This window comes from Ovis canadensis, chromosome 8 (genome assembly GCF_042477335.2).
Source record: "Ovis canadensis isolate MfBH-ARS-UI-01 breed Bighorn chromosome 8, ARS-UI_OviCan_v2, whole genome shotgun sequence".
Taxonomy (NCBI): domain Eukaryota; kingdom Metazoa; phylum Chordata; class Mammalia; order Artiodactyla; family Bovidae; genus Ovis; species Ovis canadensis.
Window position 1 is genome coordinate 42,640,532 of NC_091252.1, and position 17,894 is coordinate 42,658,425.

At 40.9% G+C, this 17,894-nt stretch overlaps 1 protein-coding gene across 1 annotated transcript in view; it reads left to right on the forward strand.

The window, feature by feature from the left end:
* PREP (prolyl endopeptidase) overlaps positions 1–17,894 on the forward strand; it is a 143,953-nt gene that overhangs the window by 43,801 nt on the left and 82,258 nt on the right. The window contains exon 7 of the mRNA XM_069598252.1: positions 16,975–17,080. Coding sequence (XP_069454353.1) covers positions 16,975–17,080 — 106 coding nt within the window. The remainder of the gene's footprint in view (positions 1–16,974; positions 17,081–17,894) is intronic.

Sequence of the window (17,894 nt, forward strand, 5' to 3'; positions counted from 1 at the left end):
TGAAACATGTATACTATCATGTAAGAATCGAATCGCCAGTCTATGTCTGATGCAGGATACAGCATGCTTGGGGCTGGTGCATGGGGATGACCCAGAGAGAGGTTGTGGGGAGGGAGGTGGGAGGGGGGTTCATGTTTGGGAATGCATGTACACCCATGGTGGATTCATGTCAATGTATGGCAAAACCAATACAGTATTGTAAAGTAAAATAAAGTAAAAAAAAAAAAAAAAAGAAGAAGAAGAGAAGTGAAAAGCAAAGGAGAAAAGGAAAGATATAAGCATCTGAATGCAGAGTTCCAGAGAATAGCAAAGAGAGATAAGAAAGCCTTCTTCAGCGATCAATGCAAAGAAATAGAGGAAAAGAACAGAATGGGAAAGACTAGAGATCTCTTCAAGAAAATTAGGGATGCCAAGAGAACATTTCATGCAAAAATGGGCTCGATAAAGGGCAGAAGTGGTATGGACCTAACAGAAGCAGAAGATATTAAGAAGAGGTGGCAAGAATACACAGAATAACTATACAAAAAAGATCTTCACGACCCAGATAATCATGATGGTGTGATCACTCATCTAGAGCCAGACATCCTGGAATGTGAAGTCAAGTGGGCCTTAGAAAGCATCACTATGAACAAAGCTAGTGGAGGTGATGGAATTCCAGTTGAGCTGTTTCAAATCCTGAAAGATGATTCTGTGACAGTGCTACTACACTCAATATGCCAGCAAATTTGGAAAACTCAGCAGTGGCCACAGGAAAAGGTCAGTTTTCATTCTAGTACCAAAGAAAGGCAATGCCAAAGAATGCTCAAACTACCACACAATTGCACTCATTTCACATGCTAGTAAAGTAATGCTCAAAATTCTCCAAGCCAGGCTTCAGCAATACGTGAACCGTGAAGTTCAAGCTTGTTTTAGAAAAGGCAGAGGAACCAGAGATCAAATTGCCAACATCCTTGGATCATGGAAAAAACAAGAGAGTTCCAGAAAAACATCTATTTCTGCTTTATTGACTATGCCAAAGTCTTTGACTCTGTGGATCACAATAAACTGTTGAAAATTCTGAGAGAGATGGGAATACCAGACCACCTGACCTGCCTCTTGAAAAATCTGTATGCAGGTCAGGAAGCAACAGTTAGAACTGGACATGGAACAACAGACTGGTTCCAAATAGGAAAAGGAGTACGTCATGGCTGTATATTGTCACCCTGCTTTCTTAACTTCTATGCAGAGTACATCATGAGAAACGCTGGACTGGAAGAAACACAAGCTGGAATGAAGATTGCCGGGAGAAATATCAATCACCTCAGATATGCAGATGACACCACCCTTATGGCAGAAAGTGAAGAGGAAATAAAAAGCCTCTTGATGAAAGTGAAAGAGGAGAGTGAAAAAGTTGGCTTAAAGCTCAACATTCAGAAAATGAAGATCATGGCATCCGGTCCCATCACTTCATGGGAAATAGACGGGGAAACAGTGGAAACAGTGTCAGACTTTATTTTCTTGGGCTCCAAAATCACTGCAGATGGTGACTGCAGCCATGAAATTAAAAGATGCTTACTCCTTGGAAGAAAAGTTATGACCAACCTAGACAGTATATTCAAAAGCAGAGACATTGCCGACTAAGGTCCATCTAGTCAAGGCTATGGTTTTTCCAGTGGTTTTTCCAGTATGGATGTGAGAGTTGGACTGTGAAGAAGGCTGAGAGCCAAAGAATTGATGCTTTTGAACTGTGGTGTTGGAGAAGACTCTGTGGTGTTGGAGAGTCCTTTGGACTGTAAGGAGATCCAACCAGTCCATTCTGAAGGAAATCAACCCTGGGATTTCTTTGGAAGGAATGATGCTAAAGCTGAAACTCCAGTACTTTGGCTACCTCATGTGAAGAGTTGACTCATTGGAAAAGACTTTGATGCTGGGAGGGATTGGGCGCAGGAGGAGAAGGGGACGACCGAGGATGAGATGGCTGGATGGCATCACTGACTTGATGGACGTGAATCTGAGTGAACTCTGGGAATTGGTGATGGACAGGGAGGCCTGGCGTGCTGCGATTCATGCGGTCACAAAGTGTTGGACATGACTGAGCGACTGAACTGAATTGAGGGGCAGGGGAGTAGCCATTCTGAGCAATGATAGGATTGCCTGTTATCTCCCCTCATTGTTCATGGTGCTTTAGATTCTCCGGTGGCCAATGGGGGAGGAGTTGGAGAAGGGAATGGGAACTTTTACTCACCTGCAGCTGTTTGTCCCTGTCTCCTGGTGGCTCTCAGTCATGACTGGTACCTGGGCACCAGCTCTTTGTGGCCTCCTTTTGCAGTGAGATCCCTTCAATTCTGGGAAACTCTGGACTTTGGAACCACACATTCCCTCGTGTGGACCTTAAATTCTGGCTGACCTTGGCCATCATCCTCCCTTCCCCCAAACTTCTCCTCTCAGCAGGATGCCCTTGAGGTTCCTGTCTCTCTGCCATCCCTGCTTTCCATCCTGTTTCAGCAGGGACCTTTCCAGGTGCCTGGAGCTACCTACCAACTGCCCTCCCGGTGCCTCTTGTTCCAGGGGAACCCATGTCCACTGGTCCCTCCATCCTGGATGTGCAGGCAGTGTTCAGCACTGCCCTCCTCACCTGCCAGCCCAGGCCTTCTGCCCTTGGTCCCTGCACACCTCCAGCTGCTGGGATCACAGACAGAACAGCAGAGGCCTTATGCCTCCTGGGTGTAACATGAAACATACCTGGCATCTGGCTTGGAGGGACAGTGATGTCAGTTATTATGTAAGGTAGACTGTGGGGTTTCTGTTGGAGGGCAGGGTTGTGGGAGGGTAAAAAAGGACAAGTTTTAGAAGATTCTTTTGGACACCCTCCACTCCTCCACCCCACACCACCCCAAATCTATTTTAAAGTGATTTGTAGAGCATTAAAAACACACGTGCACACAAAGCAAGCATTTTGAGACCCTTTTCCCAGCAGAGGGTGCTCTGGAGTATAGATTCTGAAAACACATCACATCCCTTTAGCAGGGACTAAAGAGAAAATTCCCAGCCTCTTTGTGATATACAGCTGAATCCTACACTGAAGACCTAATTCTGTTGTACCTATTCTTGGGGGAAGTTAGGAGTAGGGGAGGTTTGTTTTTTAACAAAGGTAATCCCTTGGGCTTCTCTGGTGGCTCAGTGGTAAAAAATCTTACCAAGCAGGAGATATGAGTTTGATCCCTGGGTTGGAAAGATCTTCTGGAGAAGGAAATGTCTACCCACTCCAGTACTCTTGCCTGGAGAATTCTATGGACAGAGGAGCCTGGTGGGCTCCTGGGGTCACAAAGAGTCGAACGTGACTGAGCCACTGAACAACAAATACAGATCTTAATGTTTATCACATGTCTGCATAAACCATCTTCATATGTTCACTGTGATCCCTGGTAACTAAGATATGCATATACAGCTGACCCTTGGACAGTGTGGGGGTTAAGGGTCCTAATAACTTAATCAAATTATTAAGTTAATATCCTAATAACTTAAAAACTTTATATATGTGGCTCCTCCATGTCCACTGTTTACATTCACAGATTCAACCAATCCTGGGCTTTGTCTCTCTGTCGTATTTACTGTTGAAAAAAATCTGTGTGTAAGTAGAGTCATCTTACTCAAGGGTCAGCTGTGTTTGTGTAAACGTTTATATATTTTACACATATGTCAACATGTAAAATCATTACGTAATGCTTAACTCTTTGTGGGTGCTCAGAATGTGCATTTCTGTACTCCCCCTTCTGCTGAGGTTCATGCACATAAAGATCCTGCAGACGCTGGTGTGCCTGGCATAGCCCTATAGGGCAAGCACAGTCAAGTCCAGTGTTCCTCAGGAAACTCTGCCTCACCTGCCCCTTTCTTGTTGGATAGTTTTGGGCTTGAGCATTAACTGTTCGGCGGCTCTCTTCCTGATCAACGCAGTTCACGTATTTACTCCCCAAATACCTGGAAGCCCTTACCCTAGGTCCACCACTGTGCCAGGGGCAAGTGGTACATAGGAGCAGAGATGGGCAGGCTCTGGCCCTGATGGAGGATATTTGTAGTAAACTGCACTAAATAAACAGTTTTAAGTTTACAGAGAGGCTTGGGGTGGGGGGTGACCCATGACAGATTTCCCATCATGTTCAGTTTGTGTGTCATTTTAAGGATACCCTTGTCCTCTTGACCTTAACTTTGGTACTTGAACCTGAGGCTGCCGGCATATGTACTGGTTGGTGGCCCTTCCTCCCCTTGTGCTGTCCCGGGGGGTGCAGTTTCCCTGGCTCCTGAAGACGGATTCCGTCTGTTCATCTCAGGAGAAGCGGTCCTTGTTTCAGTGCCAGGGGTACTCGTGATCGGACCATGTGTGTCCAAGGCTCACCTCTCTCATCCTCTCTTTCACTGGCACTGCATGAAGCAATAAGCTCCATCATGCTGCTGGACTCGTAGGGCAGAGCATGGTGAGGAAGCAGAAAGCCAGGAAGCCAACTTAAAGACCTGGATGTGAGAAAGGCTGCAGGGGGCACTGCTCTGAATTCATGAAACAGCTCCTGATGGGGGAGAATTGTTTTTGCCTTAGAAAATTGGATTGGTTGATCATCACTTTTCTCAGCTTCTCAGCTACCCGCACCCCCCCCCCCACCGCCCCCCCACAGCTCAGTAGGGGAGAAAAGAGAACAGTTGATTCTTATATAACCAAGCTTACATGCCAGAGAAACAGTCAGGTAGATGAGAAAGTGGGACTATATAACATGTTGAGACCTCCATTGCTCATTTTACTTTGAATGTGTTTTCTTTTCTTAGAATGTTCTGATATATCTGTTTCTGGCATACCCAACAACATATTATAGAGTGCTGGGGTTTATTTCTTTTCTCCCTCCTTGCCGTGGCAGCACCCAGTATTGGGAAAGCTGATTTCAGGACTACCCATTCGAAATGTCTATGTCAGTGCTCATCACACTGCTTATGAATGACTACCCTGTGTGTCTGCTGCTGATACTGTCTCCTGTTTTTATAACAAATCCATAATGAGTCCCATAAATGAAGAGCCATCCCTTTAGGTGATTAGTTTGACATTTGAAAGTTTTCCTAGATTATGTTTTGGAAACATATATAATATTAAAGAGAAGTTGTTGTGATTCACAACTACTATGAAAAGAATCCAAAAGAGTCTATGAAATAAAATTGATAATTTTTTGCCCTGAGAGGAACATGGTTAGCTCTCAAATGCTATTAAAATCCATTCTCACTCCTTTTGTTAAATTTCCCAGGCAATTTTAAGTCTCACTGCTTTTTAGTGTACTTTTCTTATACATACAATTAATTCTTTGTGGTAATATATAAAAGATTTTTCTCAATTTGAAAAAGTACATGTACTTTCAAGTTATGAAAAAACTTCCTCCACCCTCTTCTTATTGGTTTCTAAGTAGAAAAAAATATATAAAGAAATGTCATGTCCATGAATATTTGGTTATTAACACAAGACTATGTAACCATGGAAAATTCTGAGAGAGATGGGAATACCAGACCACCTGACCTGCCTCTTGAGAAATCTGTATGCAGGTCAGGAAGCAACAGTTAGAACTGGACATGGAACAACAGACTGGTTCCAAATAGGAAAAGGAGTACGTCATGGCTGTATATTGTCACCCTGCTTACTTAACTTCTATGCAGATTACATCATGAGAAACGCTGGACTGGAAGAAACACAAGCTGGAATCAAGATTGCCAGGAGAAATATCAATCACCTCAGATATGCAGATGACACCACCCTTATGGCAGAAAGTGAAGAGGAAATAAAAAGCCGCTTGATGAAAGTGAAAGTGGAGAGTGAAAAAGTTGGCTTAAAGCTCAACATTCAGAAAATGAAGATCATGGCATCCGGTCCCATCACTTCATGGGAAATAGATGGGGAAAAAACAGTGGAAACAGTGTCAGACTTTATTTTCTTGGGCTCCAAAATCACTGCAGATGGTGACTGCAGCCATGAAATTAAAAGATGCTTACTCCTTGGAAGAAAAGTTATGATCAACCTAGATAGCATATTCAAAAGCAGAGACATTACTTTGCCGACTAAGGTCCATCTAGTCAAGGCTATGGTTTTTCCTGTGGTCATGTATGGATGTGAGAGTTGGACTGTGAAGAAGGCTGAGCGCCAAAGAATTGATGCTTTTGAACTGTGGTGTTGGAGAAGACTCTTGAGAGTCCCTTGGACTGTAAGGAGAGCCAACCAGTCCGTTCTGAAGGTCAGCCCTGGGATTTCTTTGGAAGGAATGATGTTAAAGCTGAAACTCCAGTACTTTGGCCACCTCATGCGAAAAATTGACTCATTGGAAAAGACTCTGATGCTGGGAGGGATTGAGGGCAGGAGGAGAAGGGGATGACAGAGGCTGAGATGGCTGGATGGCATCACTGACTCAATGGACGTGAATCTGAGTGAACTCTGGGAGTTGGTGATGGATAGGGAGGCCTGGCATGCTGCTGTTCGTGGGGTCGCAAAGAGTCGGACACGACTGAGCGACTGAGCTGAACTGATGTAACCATGGAGTCCAGAAGCTCTAGCATAAAACAGTTACCAGCTTTTTTTTTTTTAAAAGGATAATAAGTTTGATGAAAGTCCACATATTCTATATATATGTAAATATTAGTTATGTGTCTTAATGTTTTGGAAGACAGTTTGGAGATAGTTTAAAACATTAAGGTTGAGAGTTTAAAACATTAAGAAGTGATCGTCTGTCAATTTTCTGTTAATATGAGGTGCGTGAAGAAAAGCTGGCTTTCAGGTCATCTGGAAAGCCCAGCTTTTTTTTTTTTTTTTTTTTTTTTCACTATATTGAGACTAAAAATAACCAGATTCATCTACTTCAGGATTTTTATGCTAGTAATAATAAGTTTATTGTTTAAAATAGAATACAAAGATCCTGTTCTCTAGAGAAATTGTTATTATCAGTGTATTAGTTTAATTTAACACTTATTTCTGTTGATTTCCTATTTTTTTATAAAAGCCTCAAATGAGCTAGTGGTAGAAATGTTGACTTCTTGTGAACACAGTGCAGCTTGACCCAGACTCTGGTCTGAATGGATCGCGGTGACACCTCCATGAGGTATTCACTGACGAAATTTCGTAAAAACCTGTTATTTGGGGCTAGATTCCCTGGAGGTTTGTCCTGGTTCCTGCTTATTTGTAAATTTCACGTTTGCTGGCAGCTGACTGTAGGGATTGTATTCCCGAACGTGTTGAGTCATGTGTGTGTTGGAACAGCACATGTGAGTCTAACAGAATAAAGTATAAAATACATACACCGTTGAATAGTTTGTGTGATGTCTGTCAAAGGTGTCCTTGGTAAATATTACTGTCTCAGTTCAGTTCAGTCGCTCAGTCGTGTCCAACTCTTTGCAACCCCGTGAATCGCAGCACGCCAGGCCTCCCTGTCCATCACCAACTCCCGGAGTTCACTCAGACTCATGTCCATCAAGTCCGTGATGCCATCCAGCCATCTCATCCTCGGTCGTCCCCTTCTCCTCCTGCCCCCAATCCCTCCCAGCATCAGAGTCTTTTCCAATGAGTCAACTCTTCGCATGAGGTGGCCAAAGTACTGGAGTTTCAGCTTTAGCATCATTCCTTCCAAAGAAATCCCAGGGTTGATCTCCTTCAGAATGGACTGGTTGGATCTCCTTGCAGTCCAAGGGACTCTCAAGAGTCTTCTCCAACACCACAGTTCAAAAGCATCAATTCTTCGGCGCTCAGCCTTCTTCACAGTCCAACTCTCACATCCATACATGACCACTGGAAAAACCATAGCCTTGACTAGATGGACCTTAGTCGGCAAAGTAATGTCTCTGCTTTTGAATATACTGTCTAGGTTGGTCATAACTTTTCTTCCAAGGAGTAAGCATCTTTTAATTTCATGGCTGCAGTCACCATCTGCAGTGATTTTGGAGCCCAAGAAAATAAAGTCTGACACTGTTTCCACTGTTTCCCCATCTATTTCCCATGAAGTGATGGGACCGGATACCATGATCTTCATTTTCTGAATGTTGAGCTTTAAGCCAACTTTTTCACTCTCCTCTTTCACTTTCATCAAGAGGCTTTTTATTTCCTCTTCACTTTCTGCCATAAGGGTGGTGTCATCTGCATATCTGAGGTGATTGATATTTCTCCTGGCAATCTTGATTCCAGCTTGTGTTTCTTCCAGTCCAGCGTTTCTCATGATGTACTCTGCATAGAAGTTAAGTAAGCAGGGTGACAATATACAGCCTTGACGTACTCCTTTTCCTATTTGGAACCAGTCTGTTGTTCCATGTCCAGTTCTAACTGTTGCTTCCTGACCTGCATACAGATTTCTCAAGAGGCAGGTCAGGTGGTCTGGTATTCCCATCTCTCTCAGAATTTTCAACAGTTTATTGTGATCCACACAGTCAAAGACTTTGGCATAGTCAATAAGGCAGAAATAGATGTTTTTCTGGAACTCTCTTGCTTTTTCCATGATCCAAGGATGTTGGCAATTTGATCTCTGGTTCCTCTGCCTTTTCTAAAACCAGCTGGAACATCAGGAAGTTCACGGTTCGGCTTAATGCCACAGTACACACAGTTAAATTTTCTCAGTGAATTAATGTGGCTTCTTTGATGAAAGTATAAAGTCTGATAACCCCATATTTTATGCCCCTCCTTTTGATAATTGGAAATGTACATGGCAGCTATTATTGACGGGGTGTCCCTCTTCAAAACCAGAAACCACCACTTTAGAAGGTTTCCTTTGAATAGTATAAAATATGTCAAGATGAGAAACCAGGTGAGATGATGCCTTGCATGGTATCACAGGTTCGGTTTAGTGGGAGTGCTTTTAAAACATATGCCTATGCTGGGGACAGAGAAGCCTGGCATGCTGCAGTCCATGAGGTTGCCAAGAGTTGGACACGACTGAGTGACTGAACTGACTGATGGTGAGGAGTGAAGGTCGAAGGGGGAGAAGTTGAGTAAGTCATGACAAGGGCTTCGGCCAGTCCTACAGGGAGCTCCTGCTGCTGCTGCTGCTAAGTCGCTTCAGTCGTGTCCGACTCTGTGCGACCCCAGACACGGCAGCCCACCAGGCTCCCCTGTCCCTGGGATTCTCCAGGCAAGAACAGTGGAGTGGGTTGCCATTTCCTTCTCCAATGCATGAAAATGAAAAGTGAAAGTGAAGTCGGTCAGTCATGTCCAACTCTTTGCGACCCCATGGACTGCAGCCTACCAGGCTCCTTCATCCATGGGATTCTCCAGGCAAGAATACTGGAGTGGGCTGCCACTGCCTATCAGCTAGGTTATTAGCCCTTCAGCATTTGCCTAACTAGGAGTGAGGGATTTGGGCTTTTGTACCTCTCTCTGCATGTGGCATGAGCCCAGAAGAATATGTCCTTGGGAGGACAAGGCCCTGAGTTTCTCAGCTGAGTGCTGTCTGCTCCCAGCACCGTGCAGCTAGGGGAACGAGTGCTTCAGCAGGCTGCCGCGTCCACTACGAATGCTGCTGTCTGAGAGGTGTGTACTTAAGAATGAATATGTTAGGTATAGCTCTCTGAACCAGAGACTATGCCAGCATAGCAGTTGTGAGAATGGAAAAAGTCAAGCAACCATTTTTAGAGGAATTCTGCTTCTCTTTAAAGAACTAGAGACCATTCCTTCCCTGAGACCTTTTCCAATCTCACTCTTCTTTCCAGCACCCCTCCCTGTTAGATTTCTCAGTATTAGTATTTAGAGTATTGCTTTATATCTGTGCGTGAATGTGTGTGTCAGACTTTCCCACCTGAGCCCTCGATCTTGAAGCCCTGTCCTGCTCTGATCTGTGTGTTCTAGAGCCTGGCTCAGCTGCAGGAGACTCTCCGTAAATGTTGCTTGAATAAACAGCTTCAGCTCTGAGTCCCCTAAATAGTAGATGCCTGTGGTTGGTGGCACATGTTAAATTGTGTCTTCAGTAAAGGGGATGGAAAGTTACCTGGCAGTGGATTCTCCTATTAAAACCAGCCACCATTTATGACAGTTTTATCTTCAACCTCATCTACCCCAGAGCAAGGGAGGATGGCTTTTGGCTTTGTTTTTCATCTTTCAAGGTCATCTGGTTATGGATAATGAATAGCTAAGTACCGGCAGATTGCCAAATATTTTGTACCTTCCCTAGTGGCTTAGATGGTAAAGAATGTGCCTGCAGTGTGAGAGACCTAGGTTCAACCCTAGGTCGGGAAGATCCCCGGAGAAGGAAATGGCAACACACTCTAGTTATTCTTGCCTGGAGAATTCCATGGACAGAGGAGCCTGGTGGGCTGCAGTCCATGGGATCACAAAGAGTTGGGCCTAATTGAATGACCAACACACTTTCTGTGAGTACCACATTCTTTATACATTTGAATTTTTCTTGTTCCAGATACTTTTATCAACAAATATTATTAGATATTAATAACATCAATAGATATGATTCCTGTCTGTATTCATTAGCATTTTCTAAAGATATTTATCCAAATTCAACAAATGACATCATACAATTAGATTGTCAATTAACTTGTGTCTAAAGGGAAATACACTTTTTTAAAAAAGAATTGTCAGTAGTAAGAATGGTAAAGAGTTTTAGCTTTCATCCTGTTGGTGTTGTTTGAAATATAATCAATGGACTTAGTATCAACAAATGTAAATATTTTATTTACAGTAGTTCTTAGAATTTTGTTTTTGTTAAAATTTATTTATATAAAAGGCAGATTTTCATGAAATAAAATCATTTTGACTTAAGGAAAATTTGCTTAACATTATATGGACATAAAGTGAAAGGAAGCTGTAACTTAAGAATTACATATTTCATAATCGGTCAGGCTAGCATTGTTGCACCCCTGTTGCAAAAAGTCAGTGGTTTTGAATGAGATTAATTGATTCCAGAGAACATGGTTTTTCTTCTGATGTCATATTGTTTAAAGGAAAACAGTGTTCTGTGAACTGGAGTTTATTCTGTTCATGAAGGCCTGATGGGACCCTTGGCTCTCCTGCTTTTCTGTTTTCCTTTTATCTGGATTTCAGCAAATTTGCTTTCTGCTCTTGAGATTTAAGGTCTCCTCCTCAATCAACAGTATTTTTGTCTTCCCCTCCCAGTGATTCCCAAAATTCGGTTTTTTAAACTGTCTTGAAATAGTCTGAATGTGAGGCGGTGGTTGAATATGCATTGTTACTGATTACATTTTGGTGTAAGAAGGTATTTCCTAATGTATATATTTTGGGGGCACCAATGACTTATAAATGCCTGAGCATTTGAAAATTCAGAGTTGTTTGCAGTTGAGCATATTTGTTTAGTGCCTATGAAATATCTGAGTTGTAAGGAAGAGAGACTGACTTAATTGGCATCCCAACAGCAATTCCCTTGGAACTTCCTGCCTTAGATTAAATATAAACTGCTGCAGCCATTTAGTGCAGCCAGAAATACCGAGAAAAACTCATTAGATGTGCTTGAGACAGCTGTCATCGAAGGTTTGGTGTGGTTCTTGCAGTGAGTTTTACTGCCCTGTCATTCTGTTGGCTGAATCGCTGCCACTGAATTAGCCATCATTTATGATTGATGTAGCATGACTCTAAGCACTAAGCTGTAAGAGTCTGTCTTTGTTTAAAGGACAAGAGAACAAAAGTATGAAATATTATTAATGAGGCTGCTTTCCGTTACATTTAATAAAGTGACAATTGTGATGTTGCTAATGATATTCTTAATAATATAGGACAGTTTAAAAATAAGGTGAAACTGAATTTCTGGACACTGGTTTATTGGCTTTGTATATGAAAAACTTAAGGAAAATGTATAAAAGACTAGAAACAAGAGCATTTAACTTACAGACCAGTCAATGAAGGGGAAGAGTTTATGAAGAAGTTTATCTTAATTAAAAGTTTATATTAATACAGTATAAAAAGGAAATGAGAAGGGAAAAGCAAGTTAACTAGAAGGTTAAAAGTAAGATGTAGAAGCAATAACAATTAGAAAGACAAAATACAGGTTCTTAGATTGAGTTTTCAACTCAGATATTCATTTTGAAGAAACCCACTTACAGCATAATGACAAGTAATTTGGATGGAGGATGGAGAAAAGAATTCATGGAAATCATAAATGTATATGCAGTTTTTCCAAAACGCTATGACAATCTTTGAAAATAAGAAGCCTAGACAGAGATGGAGAGAGTATACCTGAATCATTTGGCCTCTTGTGTAGCTTGTGACCAAAACTCATACAAGAAAATGTGATTCAGTTTCTAGGAAAGGAGACTACTTCAGAACTTAGACAAAATGTCACAAAGAAAGAGCAGCCACATTAAACATTTTCCTAGAATCTTTGATCAAACTATACTTACTTGGAATCCCACTTCTGTTTTACAAGTACAGATTACCTCTGTGCTTTAAAACTGTTTGTTTTTTTTTTTCCTGAGAAAAAGATGTTTAACATACAGAGTGCTTAAAAATGCTGGATGTTTTAGACACATACAGCTATTTTGATTAATTTATAAATGCAGAAGAGACCTAGTTGACACTTGATTTATAAACCTGCTGATGGAAAGTGGATGGACATTTCCAGAGAGCTGGAATCTAATTCCTTCAAGTCTAAAAGCTTGATGCTACTTTTAGTAAGTAAAACCCTAAATTATCCTACTATGTAATAAGATAAAAACTATGTCATTATTAGGTTTTTTTATGAATCATAAATATTTTCTTTTTAATTAGTCCTCAATTACACTTTGTTAATTTTTACATCTATGTATTTTAAACATATGATAATATACCCTAAAAATGTATCCAATAAAGAATTAAAAATGAGTTAAATATAATGAAAAGTTTTTGCTTCTGGCCGTAAGTGTAACTGGTATTGGGCTAGCCCTGCTACCATAAACAGGTAGAAAACTACACAAAATGGAAAAAACATCTGTTGGAGATATTGATCTACAGGTATCATAGGACTGTAATCTGTGAGAGAGATGTTCTCCTATGATAGCCTCAGGTTTCTGCCTGGAGGAATTTTCTGATTCTGGCACAAGGAAGAAGAACCCCCAGGATACTGCAGCCTCGCTGGATTAGGGGTCCAAAGATCCAAATTCAGGAAGAGTGAGGCCACTGGAACTTGCTGGCACAAAACCAAAGGAGGGGAACCACCCATTAAGAGTCCTGGGAATCTTCTTGGTGTCCCGCTGAATCCTAGACTGACTGTTATGCCATACATGCATAGACCGAGGCTCCATGATTCAAGCTGTGAACAACCACCAGGAACTTGTAAGCTGACAACTACTAGAGATTTAACAAATGGGAGATTTTCACATTCTAACCAGTTAAAGTGGAAAGGACCCGTGAACAACCAGGGTATTCAGCAAAAACCCCAGAATGGCCCATTCATGCTTTTGCAGTATGACTGGAGACCTGCCCCAACAAAGCTTGAAAATAAGCCTTGAATGGATTAAGCTGATCTATAAAATGAATAGCCTCAAAACTTTTTAAAGAAGGACTCCCCCCCAAAAAAAAATCCAGATGGCATTCAGAATGTTCAAAATCCAACTTTAAAAAATTACGAGATGTGTAAAGAAGCAAGAAAATGTGACTTATAACCAGGAGAGAAGTTAGTTAATAAAACAAATCTAGAAATGACAGTAGTAGAATTAACAGATATGGACTTTTCAAAAGCAATTACGAAAATAAATTTAAAAGGATTTTAGCAAGTGTTAATGTAAATGAACAAAGAAACAGAAAACATAAAAATAACCAAGTATTTTTCTGGAAGTGAAAAATAAACTATCTGAATCAAAAAATTCTCTACCTAGGCTTAATAACAGATTAGGTACTATAAAAGACAATATCAGTGAATTTGAAGACAGCATGTTGAAGCTAAGCCATGGAGAGGGGGAAAAAAATTGAAACAAAAACAAACACAGTCTCATTCAACTGCAGAGCTGTACTAAGTGACCTAACATGATGTATCTGAAGTCTTACGGTAGGGGTGAGGGGGTACAAAAATTATATGAGGAAAAAGCAGCCAAAAATGTTATGAATTTGATTAGATAGACAAATCCAAATATTCAAGAAGCTCAACAAATCTGAAGGAGATGACTCCAGTTAAAGTACATTATTATCAATTTGCAGAAAACCAAAGACAGTAAGGAAATCTTCAAAGCAGCCAGATATGAAAACGCATTATACATAGGGAAAAAACATAAGGAATGACTGTCTGAAACGGTGACAGTCAGAAGACAGTGGAAAGACATCTTCTTAGGAAGCCTGCCTTGACTGCCATATTTAAAACCGCAGTCCCTGCCCACACACCCTGCCTCCCTTACCCAGGCCTGTTCATGGGTTAGTATGACATCTACCATTTTCTGATATACTGCATTGCTGTTGTTGGTTAGTGGCTAAGTCATGTCCAGCTCTTTTGCAACCCCATGAGCTACAGCCCTCTAGGCTCCTTCTGTCCATGGGATTTCCCAAGCAGGAGTTCTGGAGTGGGTAGTCATGCTGTTCTCCGGGGGATCTTCCCAACCCAGAGATCGAACCCGCATCTCCTGTGTCTTCTGCATTGGCAAGCAGCTTCTTTACCAGTTGCGCCACCTGGGAAGCCCTAGTTTATCTTTAGCACTTAGGAAAACGTCTTGCGCATAATAGCTGCTTAGCAAATATTTATTTTATGAGTAAATGAAAGGATAGATGTTGTTGGTAAGTGCATTAGTTAAAGTTCTCCAGAGAAACAGAACCAATAAGATATTTGATATATCTTATATACATATAATATATATAATTACATATATATTTAATATAACATATATTAACATACAATATAATTATATATATTATATATTGTGTATATATATATATATATATATAAGATATACAAATACCCTGTTGGTTTGTATAGGGGCTTCACCAGTGGCTTAGTGGTAAAGAATCTGCCTGCAGCTCAGGAGATACGGGTTCAGTCCCTGGGTCAGGAAGATCCCCTGGAGAAGAGCATGGCAACCCTCTGCAGTATTCTTGCTGGGAAAAACCCATGGACAGAGGAGCCTGGTGGGCTGAAGTCCATAGGCTTGCAAAGAGGTGGACACAACTGAGCACACAAGATATATGCAGAGACAGATAAATTTTTTTAAAGGAATTGGCTAACATGATTTTGGAGGCTTGACACTTCTAAAATCTACAGGGTAGGCTGGCAGGCTGAAGACCCAGGAAAGTTTCAGTTCAGAAGCCAGAGGCCACCTGCTGGCAGAATTCCTGCTGGCTGGGGGAGATCAGGCTTTTCTGTGAAGGCCTTTAACTGATTGGTTGAGGTGCATCACATTATGGAGGGTAATCAGTGGTACTCAAAGTCCACCAGTTTAAATGTCAACCTCATTCAGAAAAACACTTTCACAGAAACATCTAGAATAATGTTTGACCAAATATCTAGGTACCATGGTCTAGCGAAGATGGCACATATAATTCACCTTCAGAATAGGATGTGGAAAATAACTGATAGGTGAGTGTAAGTCAGTAAAATCACTTAGGAAGATAATTTGGCAACATCTGGTGAAGTAGAATCTGTGCGTATTGTATCACTGAGCAGTTTTACTTGTAGTTAAACTTGTACCTCAGGAAACATGTATATGAAGGCACAAGTGTTACTTGTAAGAAGGACGAAAACCACAATAAAGAAAATGGAAATGATCTAAATGCTCATGTGTAGGAAGATGAATCAATTATAGTGTTTTCCTAGAGTGGAATGTTTTACCTCAGTTAAAACCAGTGAAGCAAATATACATGTATCAACATAGATTAATTTTTAAAATATTGAATGAAAAAATTAGTTGCAAAGGATATATATAGTCTGATACTATTTATATCAATTTTGACAACTCAGAATAGTGTTATTTGTAGCATTAGTATTTATCAAGATTCTTTTCGCTACCTAAGATTCTTCTGTTTAGTATTGTAAAAGATAGCTGCTGAGGCACAGCCTTTTATTTCTTCTGACTTGTGTATAGGGGACTAAAGATCCATGTAAAAAGTTGTTCATTTATTCAATAGAACCTTGTTAACATGAACATTATGAACCACAAATGAACTTTTGTGCATTCACACCCATTTTGCTAATTCTTACGTATTTAGTACAGCTTTTAAAATGTGTTCAGTTCAGTTCAGTTCAGTCGCTCAGTCGTGTCTGACTCTTTGCAACCCCATGAATTGTAGCACGCCAGGCCTCCCTGTCCATCACCAATTCCCGGAGTTCACTCAAACTCACGTCCATCGAGTCGGTGATGCCATCCAGTCACCTCATCCTCTGTCGTCCCCTTCTCCTCCTGCCCCTAATCCCTCCCAGCATCAGAGTCTTTTCCAATGAGTCAACTCTTCGCATGAAGTGGCCAAAGTACTAGAGTTTCAGCTTTAGCATCATTCCTTCCAAAGAACACCCAGGGCTGATCTCCTTTAGAATGGACTGGTTGGATCGCCTTGGAAATGTGTAACGCATGACAAAAATTCAAATTTAGGATATTAATATTCAGAATGACCGATTGCATGTATTTTTCATTTAAAGAATAGACTATTTTTTAAAAACTTTTAAAAAAGCACAATTGTCATAGAATATTACATTAGTTTTAGGTGTATGACATAGTGATCCAACAATCAAATATATTACGATAAATGATCACCATGGCAAGTCCCGTAACCATCTGTCGCCATACAAAATTATTACAGTGTTATTGGCTATAAAGAATAGGCGCTAAGTAAAAGGCATTTTGAGTCATGATATTCAGTTATATATACTGATATTTTCAACTTAAATATTTCACTATGTTTTGTTAAAGTGATTAACTGCAAACTAAGTTAAAATTGATGTTATCTTTTTTCCTAACTTTCTTATCCAGTCATAAGTTTGCAGTAAAGATACACCAGTGAATTTTTTTTTAACTTAATGTGTAACAGTGTTCTCACAAAAAATATATTCTACTAAGTTCCCTCTGCTGTTTTTGTTTCCCTTGTAGTTATCTGATGATGGTCGCTACGTCTTATTGTCGATAAGGGAGGGATGTGATCCTGTAAACCGACTCTGGTACTGTGACCTCCATCAGGAACCCAACGGCATCACTGGTAAGCTGTCTTTCAAACACAGATGATTATTCCAGAGAGCCCCATTAAAAAGCAATTACGTTGGTCTTCTAATTGATTTCCCAAGAAACCTTCTTCTATTTAATCACGTCATCTCGGGTCTTATGATCTTTTCTTTTGATATTCCTTAAAATGAAAAAAAAATTGAATGAAGCTCTTGTTGGCTTTACCATTTTTTCTGTAGATTGAGGCTAACCATATTTTTTGTATGTTTCTCTGTGAGAAAGTATCCTGTCTACATTGCAGATGAAGATTGTTCAGGCAAGCTGGCCCTTTGATCTGTAAAGTATTATTACTGCCTAGGTGTGATGGTGCAGACTGTCACGGGAAAGAGATCAGACACCAGTGACAATTTATCAGGCTTATATGTGATCATAAGACAGCTTCTCAGTGCTGGACACACGTGTAGTATTAGCTTAACTTGCTTCGTGAAACTGTTAGGTATCAAGATAGGACCAGCCAGTTGCGAATTCTGGAGATGGCTTATTTTAAATGCTGTTTTCCTCCAACATTTATATCATATCAGCACCATCATCAAGCATTAAAGCTTTTCAACAGCATTATTTACTGTGCTGAGAATTCCCAGACCCCAAAACTATCAGGGATATTAGCACCCAGTGCTCGAGCTCATGCTTAGTTGCGTCAATCCTGTCCGACTCTTTGGGACCCCATGGACTATAGCCTGCCAGGCTCCTCTGTCCATGATATTCTCCAGGGAAGAATACTGGAGTGGGTTGCTATTCCCTCCTCCAGGGGATCTTCCCGACCCCAGAATCGAACCTGTGACTTCCTGCGT